Below are 19412 nucleotides of genomic sequence, written 5' to 3' on the forward strand. Positions count from 1 at the left end.
ACGGATGGCTCATATAGTCTTGTTATTGAAGCAGCAAAATGCTTAACATTTTTCCTGATAATTGGTTATCAAGGAAATCCCACTCTTCAGTGAGTCATCAGGGAGAATGTTGAATTAAATAAACATTTAATACTATGAGAAATTATGCTGCTGATAAAAAGAATAATTAGGACCTAAGTCTCTTATCCCGGGGGGTATCTTATGACTGTTAATGAATGAGAAAAGCAAGTTGCAGAGTTACAGATAAAATGCAAGCTCATTTATGTGATTACACAGTATATGTTTGAATGAGGTAGGAAATGTTTGAAGAGAAAGTATGCAGAGGTTCATATCAATCACCTGACAAAGGTGGGCAGGGGATTTTAATACTTTGTATTCAGGATTATTTCATTACTGTTTTACATTTTTAAAAGAGACATGACAATTTAAATTAAACAGGAACTTGAGTCTACAAAAGTGCTAGATTGAGAAGAATGTTAATTTCTTCCTGACATCTAAATTAACCGCCTACAATGCTTTTAGTATTTTATTCCTAAAAATGTTATTACAACTCCATTTTTTCTCCACATTTTTCAAATTTGAGTGGAAAAAATCCCTTCTGATACTCTATGTTAGCCTAGAAAAAATAAGTGAGCTTTCTTTATTCCTTCCTTCCAATAAATTCTCCTGTATCTCCTCAAAAGAGTATGTTATGACTAATTCCATCAATCAGCCTTGTGCTCTTTAATTAGGAATTAAGCTGGTATTGCACATTTTAATTCCAGTTGCAAACTTCTTTATAAAATGAGTTTTCTATCCCATAAGACAAGTAAAGAAATAGTACATGCTATATTTACATGTGTATCTTATAATATTGGTGTTTGTAATAACAAACTCATAGAATTAATGTGATAGATTGATACTGAGCTAATTTATATAGTAATATTGATTATTAATTTTATTAATAATATAGACATATATTGTACTAATATGTTAATTTATGTGTGCATATACACACAAATATTGCTTGATATAGAATCCATCTTTGTTTGTTTATGTGGCCCAAAGCAAAAATAATATTTAAACATTTATATTTTAGTTTAATTTTGCTTACTAATATGTAAGTTGTTTTATAATATACCAGGTGCATTATAGAAATTTTATCTTTAGAGTAAACAAATTATACAAAAATGCACCCTTGCTGTGTATATAGTAATTCTATCAATAGCAATGACTTTTAGATATTATCAAATAGGAGGTAATGAAGATATAATGCTAGTCACAAAGAGTTAACATTTTAACATATGTTTTCTGATTACTTACGATATTTTTGGTCTATTATGTTCTAATTGGTGTGTTTCAAACTATTTTTTTATAAAATGTCATTCTAGATTCTTGTGGGCTCCTCATTTTATATGATAGTGGCTAAAATTCATGCACTGACAAATATTTAAAATATTTTGAAATAATTTATAATTTTAGATTTCAATTCCACTGTCTCTTTGTTCCCCTAGGTGGCTTTTACCGTACTTTTTGATTTAGAAGCGCTTCTGAAGATATGGTGTTTGGGATTTACTGGATATATTAGCTCATCACTCCACAAATTTGAGCTTCTACTTGTGATTGGAACTACTCTTCATGTATATCCAGATCTTTATCATTCTCAATTCACATACTTTCAGGTAATACAAATAATACTGTTCACATTATAATAACTATATATGTTTATATATAACAATTATGTATAATTATTAAATACAAATTTAAGATAGGTCTGATGACATCTTAAAAACTCAAAATAGCATGTACATAAATTGTTAACATTGGTTTTAAAACTCCTGAAAATTCACAGTAATAAATGGAGATATTTTAAATACAGTTCATAAATTAGCACCGTGTGAAGATATACATATTTTACATATATGTTGGTATTATACATCTATATATATATCAAATTTGAAACTACATAAGATGTTGACACACTTTAAAGAGTAGGAAATAAGAATTTAATTCAAAGTGGAGATCTGCCTTTTCAAAAAGCCAACATATATTTGCTTAATAATGGCTTACAATTAAAATTAGAAATAAAACTTACCTTAAAAGATTATAATTAAGTTTAATTATTTATAAATGTCTATTACTTTCTTTATGATGATTAAATAATACCTTTAATTCTTTATAATTGGATCTGTTTTCTTAAATGTGATATCTTGAAATACATTATTTTATAATTATCAGTAAACAAAAGTAATTATATTAATTATGTCTGTTGTAATTGTTGAATAATAGCAGTGTACTCATTGTTCTCTTGAATACTTGGTCAAAATGATAAAGTCTATATATGTGATATCCTAATTTTTCAAGTCTCAAGCATAGTCATTTTCTGACTAAAAATTGGTAATTTGTATAATTTACTATGGAAAAATCATAATATGCATTTTTTTAATAGATATTTAAAATTTTTGGAGAGCAAAGTAGCAGTAGAATTTTTAAAAAGTAATTCAGAGAAACAAGATTTTAACTCTTTAGAAGAAAGAAAATGCATTCCAACTTCATTGATTTTTTGTTGTTGTTGGTAATACCAAAGCTGTCATTTTCAGGGCAGTATTAACTTAAGATGTCAGATCACAACCTGAAACTCAGTATTTCAGTTACCTGGAGAATAGGGCATGAAAATATAATTCACAAAAATGAAAAACAAATACCCTGCAACACAAAAAGCTGAGCTTCTAGTATTGAAATCATGGAGGGATATCACGGTTCAAGCATTGAATACTGTCAACGTCTTTGAACATTAATCCCTTGTCCTATGTTGGGTCATGTCCTTGGGCTTGGTTATCATAAGTGAGATGGCTGGGGCAAGACATATACACGTTTATAACTCTTGATACAAATGGGCTCCCCAAACATTCGTGCATTATAAGCTCTTGGACAGTGCTATCTCGATTCACAAAATCAACATGAGCATGTAGTGCCTGCCTTAGAGAACCATTGTAGATAATTGTAGAAAATATGCCTGATAATCAGAGGTACACGATACTTTAATATAAACCTATCAAAGCAGCCAAATTTTAAAAATGTATATGCCTATTTCAACAAGAATATAGTGTAAAATATATTCAGGGTTTGAAAATTCTTATAGATTCTCACAGATAATTTTTTAGTGAAAAGTTAGAAATAGATCAAAATTGGAATTCTTATGAGAGAAAATGGGAACTGTTTAAATGGTAAACATTTGAGGAATAGCTTAGCAAGTCATATGCAAATTTGACTATAGAATTAATAACCATAATGAATTTGCAATAACTTAGAGATATAATTGTTTTATTTAAATGCAAAACAGTCTAAAATTATATAACATTTAACAATGACTGGAAAGAAATAAACCAAAGTATTACAAATAATTAATAATCTTTATCTCTAGTGTTTTTCTATTAGTCTGATTTTACAAAATATCTAGAATTTGTATTCATGGTTCTAATAATTTTATATAGATATAAATGTAAATTTATTCACATAATATGCAATCAGTGAAATTTGCAATTTTACTGGTGTCTTTAATTCAGGATTATAATTTGTAATAGTTTACATTAATAGTTAAGTGATTTTCATCTGTATCTTTCTATACATGGCCATGAGTATGTTTTTCCAAAAAAATAATTCAAAACTACTTCAGTTATTTTGTGGCTAAAAAAAATAAATCTCTCAAGAAGTTTAGGTGTCACAGGATTTTTGCAGATTCCCAGATGGAGAACCCATTGTACCAAACAGATTGGCTCCTGATGGGTCCACTTACATCTCTGTTGTTGGTCCTCACACTTCTCAGTTCAATGGATCTTTCTTCACTGTGTTGGCAGCAAATATTCCCTTAGTAAATTTCATATTTTCATATTTATATGAAGTCAACAGTTTTTTACAAAATGACTCCCTTTAAAATATCAGTTATTTCTGAGACTAATTGTTATTGGTGTTACTCATCTATTTATTTAAATGATGTTAGCTGAGTACCTAGTGTTCCAGGAGCTGTCCAGATACTGAGGGGAGGAAGTGAACAAGGCAGTGAAGTTCCCCACCTCAATAAGCTTAAATTCCAGGGATCAAGCAGTTCACAAACAAGTACACAACAAAATGTAGAATGCAAGTACCAGAAGTGGTATAAAGAAGAAACAAGAACATTAAAAGTGATGGAGGCTGTGGGGTGCGGTGTCATTTTAGATAAGTTGTCCTGGAAGCTCTCTCTGAACAGGTGACATTTGAGCAGAGACTGAAAAGAGTGAGAAATCAGCCCTAAGAGGCTCAGGGAGGAAGCATGCCAGGTAGAGAGAACCACATGGCACCTGTCCTGAGGTGCAAACATGCTTGGTTTGTTCAAGGAGTAGCACAAAGGCCAGTGTGGCTGGGCTGGGATGAACATAGGGCAGCACTGTCCTATGGGAATTAATGAAGTCTTAAAAAAATGCTATGGTGCTGACATAATGGGATAATCATGACATCAGCTGGTATTTATTGTGCATTTACTATGTGCCAGTCACTGTGCTGAATGCATTGTTTCATAACAGTTCTGTGAGCTAGACAGTGCACATGGAAACTGAGGTCCCAAGAGATTTAATAACTTGCCCAAGACCGCATAAGTAGCAAACGATAGATAAGTATCCCCAACAAGTTTAATTTCACAGCTCATATTCTTCACCACACAATTTCTATAGTGTCTTACTACTAACCCACAGAATGGTCTCTAAGAGAGACTTAGAAATGAGACCAGGAAAATGTGATTTGGAAACAATCACAGAATGTCCTACAGAGCTTATCTTTGAGAATATGGCTTACTTTATTTTGTATCAGTAGGAACATAGAATCAAAATATTGGGTAGCCATAGTAAAAATCATATTCTCTCCAAAAAAATGAAAATAATTATAAGGATTTTGGCTTTCCTGGGATGCAGGGTTAATCCTTTGAAATTGCTGATCAAATCACCAATGTGGGAGTTGTGTTAAGCTGTTTCTTCCAGCTAATGAAATATTAATTTATCAAAATTGCACAGATGTGCATAGGCTGTTTTTATTAGAATTCAGGATAAGACTCAAAATTGCATAGGAAATCTTGCATATATGATTTTAATACAAGTGGGGGAAACAGTACAAAATTTGAGCTATAAAACCAGTTAAAGTGTTTCTGTAAACTTGCCTATATTTAGATGTTAGCAACTAGATACTGATCATTTATGTCTGAGAATAAACAAATCTGATAAAAATGTGAAATCTTTCCAGATTATTATTCTGGGTATTAATATGAATGTTAGTATTTCTATAGTTTTTATGATAAAGTGATTTGCTTGTTGTTTGGAAAGATAACCTGAGTGTAATATGCTCTGATTTCGGAATGTACATTAAGTATTATAGCAGGAAAAACTGGTAACTTAACCATACATGTGATATAATGCTTAATTTGAACAGCGTGACTTCTCATACTTTTCTTCTTTAAGTATTGTGTAAAGGACTTTAAATTAGCATGAAGGACATATACATTTTCTTGACTTCTTTAAACATTTGTCTCTTTGTTTACTAGACATGTGACTAAAAACCATATGATTTGTGTTCTGCAGACAATAGGAATGATAAGGTTACCATTAATATCTCCTGTTAATTCAAACTTTATGGGGTAAATGTGGCTTTGGGTGTGGCAAAATTCAGAGGCTAAAATGGTATTATTGGGACTCAGTCTATTTCTTTCTTTCTTTCTTTCTTTCTTTCTTTCTTTCTTTCTTTCTTTCTTTCTTTCTTTCTTTCTTTCTTTCTTTCTTTCTTCCTTCCTTCCTTCCTTCCTTCCTTCCTTCCTTCCTTCCTTCCTTCCTTCCTTCCTTCTTTCTTTCTTTCTTTTTGGTTTATCTGCACCCGAGGATAGTTTCTCCATTGATTTTTAGAAAGTGGAAGGGAGTGGGGGGGGGGGAGAAACATCAATGTGAGAGAGGCACATCAATTGGTTGCATCCTGCACCGACCCTAGCCCGCCTGGGCATGGAACCTGCAACCCTGGTACCTGCCCATGACCAAGAATCAAATCCATGACCCTTAGGTGCAAGGGCAGGTGCTCTAACCACTGAGAAACACCAGTCAGGGCCAGCCTATTTCTTTACTCACTTTTCTTCTGTGTTGATATCATTCTTACGCTGACTTTCTCCATGTAGTGGCAAAGATGGCTCCCAGAAGCTTGAGGCTTAAGTGGTTCTTAAAGTATTGCCAATTGGTAATAAAAAAAGGGAATGCGTCTTACAGGTACAACAAATGTTCTGATGACTCAAGTAATTGTGAATACTCTGGCCAGGCCTGGATCTTGGGGATATGGGAGCCCCTTGTGGACCTCATGGACTAAGAGTGTAGTAATAATGATTTGTCAAAGGAAAATCAGAAGGAGCAGGAAGCTAAGAATGCTGGAAAGGAAAGTCCAAACATATATTATTTTGTATGTGTAAAAATTAAAATCTAGCTTTTTAAAGCATTTCCTGTTTCTTACAGTATTTTAAGTAAACCATTCGTCTTTCTTCTCTCAAGAAGCCTTCACTGACAACTTAAGTTCTTATTGATATGGAATCAGCATGGACTATCCTCCTACTTACCATATTTTATCTATGCCAAGACAACAATTTTCCTATTTTAATATCTCTAAATTTGGGATCTGTCTTATAATCATTGGCATGTTACACTTTAACTGGCAACATTTTTTTATTTCTCAGAGGTACATAAAAATATTGAAGACATCTTATACTGGATGAGAAATGCTATTTTTCCATACTTTAACTTTTAATTATATTCTAATTTATATTTTTAATGTCATAGATAAACCCTTAAGAGCTGTGTCTTTGTTTTATTCTCCCTTTGTAATCATAACCATTGAATATATTTGTCCAACACAATGTTTTGCACATAAAATTCAATCAGTATATGTTAAATGAATGAGAACAGTAACTTATTAATTAGTTATGGGTGGGAGCCTTGCATATATACATATATACATGCAAAACATCTAAACATATGTGTGTGTTCGGATAACAAGCTAAGCAAATATAACAAAGATCAAAAAATACAAGGCTTACATAAGATGTTTGTTTCTTTCCAGTAGTTGGTGGGTGTCCAGGGCAAAGAGGTGGCTCTGCTCGGTATGGTCTTCCAGGAAGACAGTCTTTTGTGTCAGATTGAATCTGTCATCTTCTATCCAAGGCTTTTATTTTTTGCCCTAGGGGAATACTCCTATTGTCACCATTTCCCAGCCAAAGAAAAGTATAAAAAGAGTATCCAGGGCAGGTTTATTTAGTTTAATGTGCTAAAAGTTCCAAAAAGCACTTCTTTTCACATTCCATAGGTCTTTAGCTAGTCCACTGGCCACACCTAGCTACAAGTAAGGCTGGAAAATGTAGTCTGTAGCCCTAGGTAGCCCCTTGCTAGGATAAAATTCAGAAAATTCTGCAGAAGTGGGGGCCCTTTTTCTGACAAGGTCCATTTGGATATTTATAAATCATTCGAGGGCCATACAAAATTATCAACTTAAAAATTAGCCTGCTATATTTGGTCAAACATTTAATTAACTCACCTCTAATGTGATGGATAATACTCCTTCTCTTTGGTGGAGGCTTGGCAGGGCCAGACCAAATGATCTCAGCCCACAGGCCAGACATTCCCCACCCCTGAAAGGGATGAAGAGAATGTATATTAGAGTAGCAGACTCAGCCACAAGTAAAGGCTCCATGATAGAAGGGATTTTTTTTTATTTTTATGAGTGTACAATAATACCTAGGGAGTTTTATTTTATGAGACAACTAAATGTTTTCTTCAATATTTGAACATTAGAAAACTATCAATTTTATTTCAACATGTATTAGTTAATATCATTTGAAATACATCTTAAAATACTTAGTTGTCACCATTTTCCTTCATTCATTAATTTGCGATTTATTGAGTTCTTGCTATAAGACAGGCATTGAGCTAGACTGATAACTTAATTATTGTGACGTTTCATCTCTAGATGCTCAAAAGGAAAAGTGAAATTTTATAAAGTGCTATGAAAAATAAGTTTTAGTATGAACTTATTTAAGATTCAGTGTGAATAAATAATTGAAAATATGTGTTTTTCTCTCTCACAATAGGTTCTTCGTGTGGTTCGGCTTATTAAGATTTCACCTGCTTTAGAAGACTTCGTGTACAAGATATTTGGTCCTGGAAAAAAGCTTGGGAGTTTGGTTGTATTTACTGCCAGCCTCTTGATTGTTATGTCAGCAATTAGTTTGCAGATGTTCTGCTTTGTCGAAGAACTGGACAGATTTACAACATTTCCAAGGGTAAGCACACACAAAAAAGCAGTTGAATTCATTATTCTTATTTTAGTAAGAATGAGTAATTTCACTTTAACAGTGGTTCAAACATATTGCCATATTTTTGATAACTTGGAGTAGCTCATTTTTAATATTTAAAATGGTCTCTCCTGCAGGGTGCAGGTGTTTTAGCACATGTGCACATTATGCATTAATGCTAACATTCTGGAAACAATCTAATGGAATGAGATGCTGAAACCAGTAAAGATTGAAGATAGGGTTCTCAGCACCTCTAAATGAAAATATATTAGAATTTTAAAATAAAGTTTGTTATTTTGTGTTTGTGAGAGTTGACATTTTAAAATTTGGTTTACAGTTCATGTATTTTTATGTCAGGTATAATCTAAAAAGATACTTTTGATTTTTAAATTTATATACTTGTCTAAAGATCATCTTGTTTAGGTCATCTAGTACATGCCTCAGCATTATCATTAGATTTCATTTAGTCTAAAAAGAAGTTAAAAATCAACCAATCCATAAGCAAAACTCATGTAGAAGATTTAGCCCCTAACCAGAGAGATCCTGAAAATTAACTCCATGTGGATTTAGAAATATTAGAAGTTTAATGACCAAGATAAAAGAATGTACATATCTTCACCATAAGCTGACATAATAAGGCCTATAATACAGGAAAAATAATCTTGGGATAAGAATAACATATATATTTTTTTTAATTAAACTTTGAGGGCAAAGATGTTTGTGCTCATAACAGATAGACTAATTACTCTGGGTTATTTTTTTTTAACCTGGTGCTAAATTTGCTGCTCATCACCAAGCATTTGTTGAGTGCTTATAAAGAGTCAGGAAATTTTGGTAATCCTGGAATATAAATACAACTATGTCCTCAGCCCTCAAGAAATTCTTGATTGAGGAGGTTAACCAGTAAGTAAACATAAAGCCTTGATAAAGGCAATCACAAGGCACTGTGGGAACCCAGAGGTAAGATCCATAACCAGGAATGGAAAAACCCAAGAAGCTTCTTGGAAGAGGAGGTCACTGAAGACCAGTTAGATGTAGCCAAATGAAGTATAAGAGTGGAGTGTTCCGGGCTGTGGGGACAGCAGGTGCTAACGTCCTGGGGTGAGCCATTTCTTGTTCCAGAATTTAAAGGAGAAAGAATAGTTACTGGCAAGAGGAGGACATAAGGCCAACGAACTTATAAATGAGATGAAAATGCAATCATGTTTAAATGCCAATGAGAAAGAATAAGTAGACGTGAAGGTCAAAGATGTCTGAGATAAAGAGGACCGTAGGAAAAGGTTCCTGAAGGTGGCATGCGGAGCACTGGCTGTCAGATATTCAGGTGGTCATGTAGAACAGCAAGCCAACCAAAAGTCACAATGAGCTTTTGAGCTCTTACCATCACAGGGCAAGCAATGGCAGAAATAGGCACCAGCTCCTCAGTGTTCCAGTCTCCCCTGAACAGCATTTGGGGTGAGGGTCAGGTGGATCAGCACAGACGTGGTGCACTGCGAAGCCTGGTCCTTGCCTATGGTTGGGCGACATAGGATGCCTGGAGCCAACAGCAGAGTCAGCTCTTTCTCCAGAGATGAAGGATGTGAGCAAAGATGTCTATGTCATTAAGCCCACCTTCTCTTATTCTGCCCCATCACTACCCACTTTCAAGGCAACTACAAATTGCAGACCACTATCATTCACAGTATTGCTGAAACTCTTATCATGGTCCCTCTCTCAGGCCAGTTTAATTCAGCAAAAAGCATTGAAGGCCCACTTCAACGAGACCCCCTAGGGCCAGCCATTGTAGATGTGGGGGGAAAACAATCCTCAGTTCCCTTCTTTACTTATAGTATTATCTTAATTTTATATCTTATTTTCATCTTTAGCCATTTCCTCTATTGCACCTCACTGCTTTTATATCCCTTACCCAAAACCTCTTTGGGTTTTTTGTTTGTTTCTTTATCTTTATTGTTGAAAATATTACAGATGTCCCCTTTTTACCCCCATTGATCCCCTCCACCCCTTATCCACCCCACCCCTAGGCTTTCCTCAGACCAATGTCTGTGTCCATGGGTTATGCTTATAAACATATAAGTTCTTTGATTGATCTCTCCCCACCCACTCCCCCACCCCCACCTCCCCTCTGAGATCCCTCAGTCTGTTCCATGCTTCTATGTCTCTGGATCCATTTTGTTCATCAGTTCATTTTGTTTATTACATTCCACATATAAGTGAGATCAAAACCTCTTTGAGCCAGATGGTTTTGGAGTTTAGAATATTCCACTTACCATAAGGAAGATAGTATTCTCTAAAACTGTCTTAATCAGCAACCTGTAATCAACACAGTATTTCTGTAACAAAACATCAACCTTCAAACAAAGTAGGATAAATGAAGACAATAAGTAAGTCTTAGGTTAGGTCAGAGTTTTGCCACTAAATGAGCTACAAAAAACAAACAAACAAAAAAACACCTTTAGTAATTTTTTTAAATATTCAAATATGGAAGCTGTTAATAAGGGCTGTCAGCCAGTATTTAATGGCACTGCAGATAAAACTCTGGACTTCTTGTTCTACAAGTCTGATTTCACATCACTGCCTCATACTTTTTAGTTATGTGACTCTAAACAAATCATTCTTTAAGCTTTTTTTTCCACATCTAAAATACAGGTCAAAGTAGAATTTTTTTCATAGCATTGTGTGTATTGAATAAAAACACACCTACAAAAACAACACAAATTTGGGCTTAGAAAGTATTAGAAAAGTTACATCCCATATAATGTATTTGATGTTGATGTATCAGGCTCTGTATTAAAAACAAGACTTGTTTTAGTTCTATCCCTGACTTAGCCCCTTGGGATTTGCTCTATTTTCCACCCATAATAGTAATCAAGTAGCATTACATTTTCATATCTCCAGCTACTCAATTGTGCCTTTCTGCCTGATTACTCTGACCATTTAATGAAAGCAGCCAGCAACTGTGTGGCCCCCTAATCAGTTACTCAGCAGCAGACAGTGCTAACAACCTGAACATGTGAAGTGACAAGCAGGAGGTTTTTTCTTGCACAGGAACATAAGTAAGAGTTAAATACCTGAAAAATAGTCTTATAAAAATGTTAAAAATATTATGATTACAAAAAGTAGTCATTATCATTCCCAGTCAAATCAAGCACCATCAGTTATTGGTACTTGCCTGTAATAAATCATCAGGAAAGCCGGTTAAACACACTTTCCAGCCACCCAAAACCTGGATAAGATTTCTCTCCTTACCTCTGTGTCAAAGTTCTTACATGCCCAGTGCAAACAGTGTGTAAATAGAAGCTTCTGGGCCACAGCTCCTTTCTAAGATGCTCAAATAGTACCAGCAAAGCAGGCAGCAGAGGGCCTGGCACATAGTAGAATCCTGTTCCCTCTCTTTTTTATAGTAATTGTCACTTTCTGTCACACACTATTGACATGTATGCACAGATCTTGTCTCCTCTACTAGACTACAAGTATCTTCAAATTGGCAGCACTGTGCTGTCCTCTCCTGACACCCCCCAAAGGGATCTGTAGCCTCAGGAAGGACCGTCGGGGCAGAAACAGCCTCAGCAAAAATCCCATGAGATGGAGAAGGGGTGCTTGAAATCTTACAGTGGACAAAAAAAAGGACCTATTGATAAAATATAATAAAACAACTTTATCATCTCAAACCAATAACTTTCTCCTCTAATTTGGATTAAACAGACACATTGCTAAGTAGAATTAACAAGGAAGAGCAAGTCCTGCTGAGAGGCAATATCCTGCAGTTCCTATTTTGTTGGAACTAATAGGTTGTTTAAAAAGAGAACAATTCAGGTTAACTTCTCAGGATAAAATAGCCCGTACAGGTTATAAGACTGGTTGGAATAGGCAAGAGCCACCAGCTTTTCTGTAACAAAGACAAAAGCTGCATGTTTTCCCATAGTAGCCTAGTAAAAGCTCATCTGTGCAGCTTCACTAAGGTCTTGTTCAGTTTTTTCTTCCACTAACTGTGTAAAGCAACAGATCTTTGTGTGGCTAAAATGCATGCAGTAAAAATCCACCATACATCTTTAAACAGCTCAGTATCTTTATTTCTTTCAATTTCCTGCTAAAACAATAATGATCAGGCACCATTTGTTTTACAGTTCTACAAATGGGGATCATTTTTATTCATAAATAATACACCATCCTCCATAACATGAGGTACTTGAGTTTTAATATTATTTATTTGGTATGTTTCTTAATTTGCATTCTCTAAATGCTAATTACTTGCTCTATTGAATTTTCACTTATAAAATCATGTCCAAAGCAGTTATACAGTATAAGTGGTAAATGCTATAAAATAATTACAAATTAATTTCCCTGTTTCCTCTATACCAAAATGGCTAATTGTTCTTTTAGTTGTGCTGAAAGAATTACTAAGAAATTTGAAGGAACAACATGCTCTTTAATTTTTTTTTTATTATTTGCCAGATGTCGTTAGAGTTTGACTACATTTTTAATAAATGTAAGGTTCATTTTATCCTCAGAAATATGATTACTTCAACTAATATTGCTGAAATCTTTATTAATTTATATATTTTCATTTCATGAAATAGTTTAGACATGCAAAGAGATATCAAGAATAATAAAATGTATTCTTCTGCTTAACAAGCACATTAGCAGTGGACCTGAAGTCCGTGAGTGTCCTACCCTCTTCAGTCTCCTCCTTTTCCCATAGAGAACCACTTTTCTGAATTGGATATTTATGTTTTTTGTACATTCTTTTAAGCTTTTAGTGCATATATAGGCATCAACTGAAAAAAAAATGACTATTTGCATAATTTACACCTGCCTTGTATGTTTTCATACTGCACTGCTTCTTCTGTTAATTACGTTTTTGTTCAACACAATACTTGAGATTTGCCAATATGAGTACATGTAGCTATATTTTATTTATTTTTCTTGTGGCATAATATGCAACTATATATTGCATTGTATATGATGCACTACTTATATAAAAACTGCACAATTATTTTCCCATTCTCCTGTGTGGTAGACCAGCTTTAAGATGGGCCTTCAAGATATCCAAGTCACTGCATAATCTCTTTCCCTTGGGTTTGGGAAGGACTTGTGAAAATGATTGGATTTCACTCCTCTGAATATGTTGTTAATCACTTAATTTGGAGTCAGTCAAAAAGGAGATCATTTTGATTAGGCTTGACCTGAGCAGAGGGTCTGGCCCTTCCTGAAGAGAGAGATTCAAAGCAAGAGAGAGCCTCCTGTTGACAATGAAAAACTAAGCTGTCATTTTGAAGGGCCATGTGGCTAGGACCTGAGGGTGATCTTTCAATTGCAATCAAGAGAGCAGGACCCTCAGTCCTACAACCACAGGAACTAAATTCTGACAACAACCTGAATGAGAGTAGGAGACCCAAAGCTCCTCATGAGACCATAGCCCAACCTACTCTTTGATTTCAGCTTATAGACCCTGAGCAGAAAACCTACCAATACCATACCCACACCTCTGACCTATAGAAACTGAGATAATAAATTAGTGTTGTTCAAAACTGCTAACTTTGTGATAATCTGTAACACAAATATAGAAAACTAATGCATGCAGGTTTTGGATTTTGGTTTTTTAATATGTTTTGCTCCAAATAGTGCTGCCCTGAGCATTGCACATTAACTTGTGCACATGTGAAATTCTGCACATGTGAACATTTATTTAAGGTATGTAGCTAGGAATAGAATTGCTGAGTTTTAGAATAAAGATATCTTCAACTTTAATGGAAGTACTTTTACCAATTTATCTGCTGTCAGCAATATATGAGAATGTTCCATACTTCACAACTAAGCAACAGTTAGTCTTGGTCTTGTTGGGTTATGTCTTACTTTAAACATTTAGTTCTTCATTTAACCCAAATTGATTTTTGTGGCTGCTGTGATAAGGAAAAATCTTACTTTATTTCCATTTGGATAACCCATTGCCACAATACCACTATTACTAGTGTATCCATCCCCCGCAGTTCTGAGTGCCAGCTGTAATATGATTCCATATGTGTGTGCCCAGGTTAAAACACACAAGTTCCCTCTTCATCTGTTGCCATTGAATTTTTTTTTTTTTTTCTGGTCAGCCTCCAGGGAAGCCCAATAAATATCCAGCTTTACTCAAGTATCTCAGTTAGCCATCTCTACCTTTTAAGGGTCCATGACTTTGCCCTCTTTGTGCCTGTCACAACACTAAAAACCAAAGTCTAGCAGAGATCATAAATCTCCTAGGATTGCCTTTCCTGGACTTAAGCTACTTAGTTTTTGGTCCTGGAGTTTCCATGATTTCCTTGGGATCATAACTAGGCCTTTAAAAGAATATTTGTTGTATTTTATCCAGAATATCCTGGGATTTTTTTTTTTTTTTTTTTTTCGTATATGATGAGACACTGAGGTTCACTAATAAATTTTTGAGGAGAAAAAAACCATTCTGACTATCTTTTAGATAAATTGATTGATTGATTTTTTTAAATAGGCACAACCTGAGACCAGGCTAGCCCATCTCCCTTTACCACTGGCACCTCACATTTCTTTGCATTTGTTTGCTTTATGGATATTGTCTTTTCTTGATTCTCACATCCTCATGTTTACACTCCGCTAATCTGCTACGCCATTGAAATCCATTTTTCATAAAATATCAGGATACATCTATTCACAATGAATACTAAATGAAGCATGTACCTGTTGTATTGTAGTTTGTAATTTAGTCAACATTCTCTATGTGATGAAGCCATGAGTTGTGCACACATCAACAAATATACTAACTGCCTTCTTTAACTTATAATATAGTTGAGAATATATGGAAGAAGTCATTTTAACCCATAGTAGACATAAGAAAGGACTCAATAAGCCAGAAGGTGAAATATGATATCAAAGATATCCTGGAGAGTATTTAAAAAGTCTGGAAACCTCTATGTGCCAAGCAATGTGTTTTCAAATATCTCATTTTAATAAGAGGAAGAGACTGCTTCCAGGATAGGAAGTCTGCCAAGCTTTCTGAGAAGCTGTCTTTAGGGGTGCCTATGATTTCAACAAGTAAGGATGTGGGTAGTGGTGTTAGAGGAGGGTATTCCATAGAAGGACCACAGAATGGGTAAATCAGATACGTGGAGAAGCGCAGGGCATGGAGGGACACATGACAAAGGAACTGCAGCGTCCGTCTGAAGCAGGGTGATAGTGTCTGCAGAGGTTGGGACTGTGATGCAGGGGAGCCATTGAAGATTTGCTTTACTCTTTCTTATTTTTTTCCTGGAGAATATTGGAAGAGCTATTTTGAGGAAGGTTACAGGGAAAGAAATGTTATTTCTCTGAGGAGGTATTTTCATTGAACAAAATTTATTTTTATTGACCAGAGACAAAAATTTATGATAATTTGAGGAATTTAGAAAATCTTTAGGGCAGGGGAAAGGAATTTTTTTTTTTCTGTGTGGCTACTATTATGTCAAATATTCCACAATCTTTTTTTTTTTTTAATATATCTTTATTGATTTTAGAAAGAGAGAGAGGGAGAGATAAAAATATCAATGATAAAAGAAAGTCATTGATTGCTGCCTCCTGCATGCCCCTTACTGGGGATTGAGCCCACAATCCAGGTATGTGCTCTGACCAGGAATTGAACTGTGATCTCCTGGACCCTAGGTCGATGCTCAACCACTGAGCCACGCCCGGCCGGCCCAGCTCTTCCACAGGCCCTTAAAGCCAATTCCATCTGAGGGTTTAGGCCAAATTGCCATCAATGCCTGGGTATAGCTCTGCAATATAAACTATCAATTTGCTTTAAAATTTTAAGTAATGTAATGATATAGCTCAATATAATTATCTTCCCCTCAAAAAGCTGTAAAATTAACTTTGTTTCCTTTCTGCTGTAATATCGGAGGGTTTTTTTCCTCCTATTTGAATTTATTTTTGTGGTGATTCATCAGTAGCATGGTGATAAAATATTATACTGTGCACTTTCTTTTAAAGGATGGTTTCAATGCAGCATGAGTCACACAGAGATGGCCACCTTTTCCTGTTGTTGTGTGTTGGTATTGCAATTGTAGAAATTATTACATTCTTTAAATAAAACATCTTTATATTCCAATCCCAGAAGTGCACTCCATTAAGGAGAACCTTTTTTGCACTTCATTGTATTTTGGTAGTTTTCTACCAATCGTTTTATTTGGAGTTTTTCAACTATCAATTGCCACATTCCATTAATATTACTTTTATAATCAATCTACTCCATTGCACCAACTTCAAAAATAAGTGAGAGACATTGATGAGGAGTAATTGTCTTGGCCGTTAAGATGAGCTTTTGGAAGCCTATTTTCAGTGATAAAAAAGGTAACTATATTGATCTTCAAAAAATGCTCTTTGTAGCATTATTTGCCATTGTGAAAATTTTGAAGCAACTTTAATGTCCAAACATAATGGAATATTTAAGCAAAATTTAAATGTGGTGCATATTATACAGTTATCAAAACTATATTTTTACAGAATAATTAAAAGTCATGAGTGACATAAATGATGATGATAAAAATTAAACAAAAAAGCATAATACAGCACTATATTTGCAGCTGAATTCAATTTTGTTTCAATTACATACATATGCTTAGAAAAAAACTAGTAGAACATTTTCCCTGGCTGATGTGGCTCAGTTGGTTGGGCAGTGTCACGTGTACGGAAATGTTGATGTTTCCATTCCCAGTCAGGCCACATGCCTGGGTTGCTAACTTAATCCCTGGTGGGGGCATGCAGGAGGCAGCTGATCCATGTTTCGCTCTTGCATTGATTTTTCTCTCTCTCTTCTCCTCTCCCTTCCTCTGTCTCTAAAAACCCAATAAAAATACTTACAAAAGAGTGAAATAAAACTGGTAGAGTTTTCAAATTCTAAAACAAAAGTAAAAATACAACCTGTTGTTTGAATTATAAGTAACTTATCATTTATACCATTGGATATTTTCTAATTTTGTACAGTAAATGGCTTCTTGGTTTAAAAAAATAAAGATAGGTAGGTAGATATATGATTATATAAATAGATATAAGACCTTAATTTATAATTACACATCGGTAAGAAAAAAATAATTACCTCATATATTTAAAATAGCAAGGACATAAACAGGTAAATTTTTTAAAGAAGAAAAGTCAATAGATACATATAGATCTATATAGGTAGTATATATTATTAAGTAAATAGTATTATATAGCTATAGACCTATATAGATATATACTTTTAACAGATATACAAGTTGTAGAATAAGACTAATTTTAGTTAATGACTTGTAAAATCAGCTTTATTGATCTCAAATCATTTCAAATAAATATTTACTTGTAAATAACTATCAAATTTATTTTCTCACTATTAGAGTAGTAATTAAGCCTATCAGAATCAAAGCAAAGCTTTGAAATTTTTGTTTGTAATAGAAAAGAACAGGCAATATAATTTGCAGTAAAGATCTCAGTGAACTTAGTGAAATGAGGATTCAAGGCCAATTAAAAGAGAGCAAACAATAAACAAACGATTTCTAAAGTATAGTATTTTTAAAATGCAAAATATAAGCATTTCTTGTCTAAAGCTGCTTTCTATTTGAAGTCAAGTTGAAAGACCTTGTTCTTGAGCATGCTTATACAAATGGAGAGCAAGAAAACATGAAATTTGCTGTGTAGACTCCATGGGATTTTTTGATACAGAAGTTTTCTTAATAAATCCACAGTTTATTTAACAATAGGACACACACCTGTGTTTTATTGTCTATTTTGTATATGTTATTAAATCTTTATTGCACCAAAAGTAAAGTAACAACTTTCATCTGTAATTTTATAGCACATATTTGCCTATGAAACACATCATTTACATTATGAAAATTTTATATGACTGACATTAGCAACATCACTAATTAAGAAATAGGGCATAAGTACTTGAAGAAACTTGACAGTCTGTTCTATGAAGAACATTAATTCAGAAGTATCCTATTTGCATAAATCTCCAGGTCTCATTTCCACAGCTGTTTGTTCTGTCAGCTAGATGGTTGCATTTCAATAGTATTTTAACATAGCTGGTGGAAAGTATACCTTTCAACTAAAAATATCATGCTCTGCAAGGAAGATTGTTAGGGGTAAAATATAAGTTCTTTCAGTTCATCTTGATATTTTTCCCTAAAATTAATGTTTCTAATAGAGGAACTTCAACATTTCAGTCTTTATTAAAATATTTTTATTATTAAAATACATTCTGTAACTTTAGACTCTCATGAAAATGAAAATGTTAATGAATGGAGCTTATTTTAGCAAAGAATGAAAAATGCTGGCAATGTCTATTTTTTATTAATCAGTCCAGCATAATATGGAATTTCAGATGTGTAGCCAGTACTGTGCTTGACAAAGGAGGCAAAAAATTTTAAATATTACGTAGACTGGGCTTGTATATTGTTTGTTTTGGTAATTTAGATAGTGAAAGGAGATCATCAATTATTAGATCTCAAGAAGTCTTGTACCTATAAAGTTCAAAAGAACGGCAGGAATTTGAAGTCAACAGACTCCAGCGTAGAGACCTGGCAACACCATTTGCTACCTGTAAGCCTAGGTTAATCATTTAAGGCTTCTGCATTTCAGTTTCCCATCTATAATAGGAGCTATAGTACGTACGCTAACTGATTCATAGGGTTATTGCTAATATTATTCTAAATAATGGACAATTAATTGCTTTGGGAGCTGTAAGCACCATATAAATACTAGTCATGGCTCAGTGTCTCTTATATCATTATTACCTTACCCTGAAAGAAATCCTAGGATACTGTACAAATCCATGATTTTGTCTACATTTTCATTTATGGTGTTATATGTAAAAGTTAACTGAAGAATGGCTAATGTTTAAAAGAAAAGAGATAGATACACCTATACACACTTTTATAACTAGAAAAAGAGTCACTGGTTTTTGCAAATGAGCTTCTGCCATCTTTCCTTTTACTCTTGAAATTATATTGAACTGTAGACTCTACTTAAAGTAATTTGCTGCTGGAATAGGCATAATGTTTTGATGTCTGCTTTGCTTCTAATTATGTTCGAGCTCATTTCGACATTTAAGGCCAATTACATTAGTCTA

The 19412-nt window shown here is 34.0% G+C and overlaps 1 protein-coding gene across 1 annotated transcript in view; it reads left to right on the forward strand.

The window, feature by feature from the left end:
• Positions 1-19412, forward strand: part of NALCN (sodium leak channel, non-selective) — a 253658-nt gene that overhangs the window by 108859 nt on the left and 125387 nt on the right. Inside the window, exons 11-12 of the mRNA XM_087814251.1 lie at positions 1494-1661; positions 8117-8308. Coding sequence (XP_087670377.1) covers positions 1494-1661; positions 8117-8308 — 360 coding nt within the window. The remainder of the gene's footprint in view (positions 1-1493; positions 1662-8116; positions 8309-19412) is intronic.

Source organism: Miniopterus natalensis, chromosome 2, assembly GCF_054644295.1.
Source record: "Miniopterus natalensis isolate mMinNat1 chromosome 2, mMinNat1.hap1, whole genome shotgun sequence".
In the NCBI taxonomy this organism is placed as follows: domain Eukaryota; kingdom Metazoa; phylum Chordata; class Mammalia; order Chiroptera; family Miniopteridae; genus Miniopterus; species Miniopterus natalensis.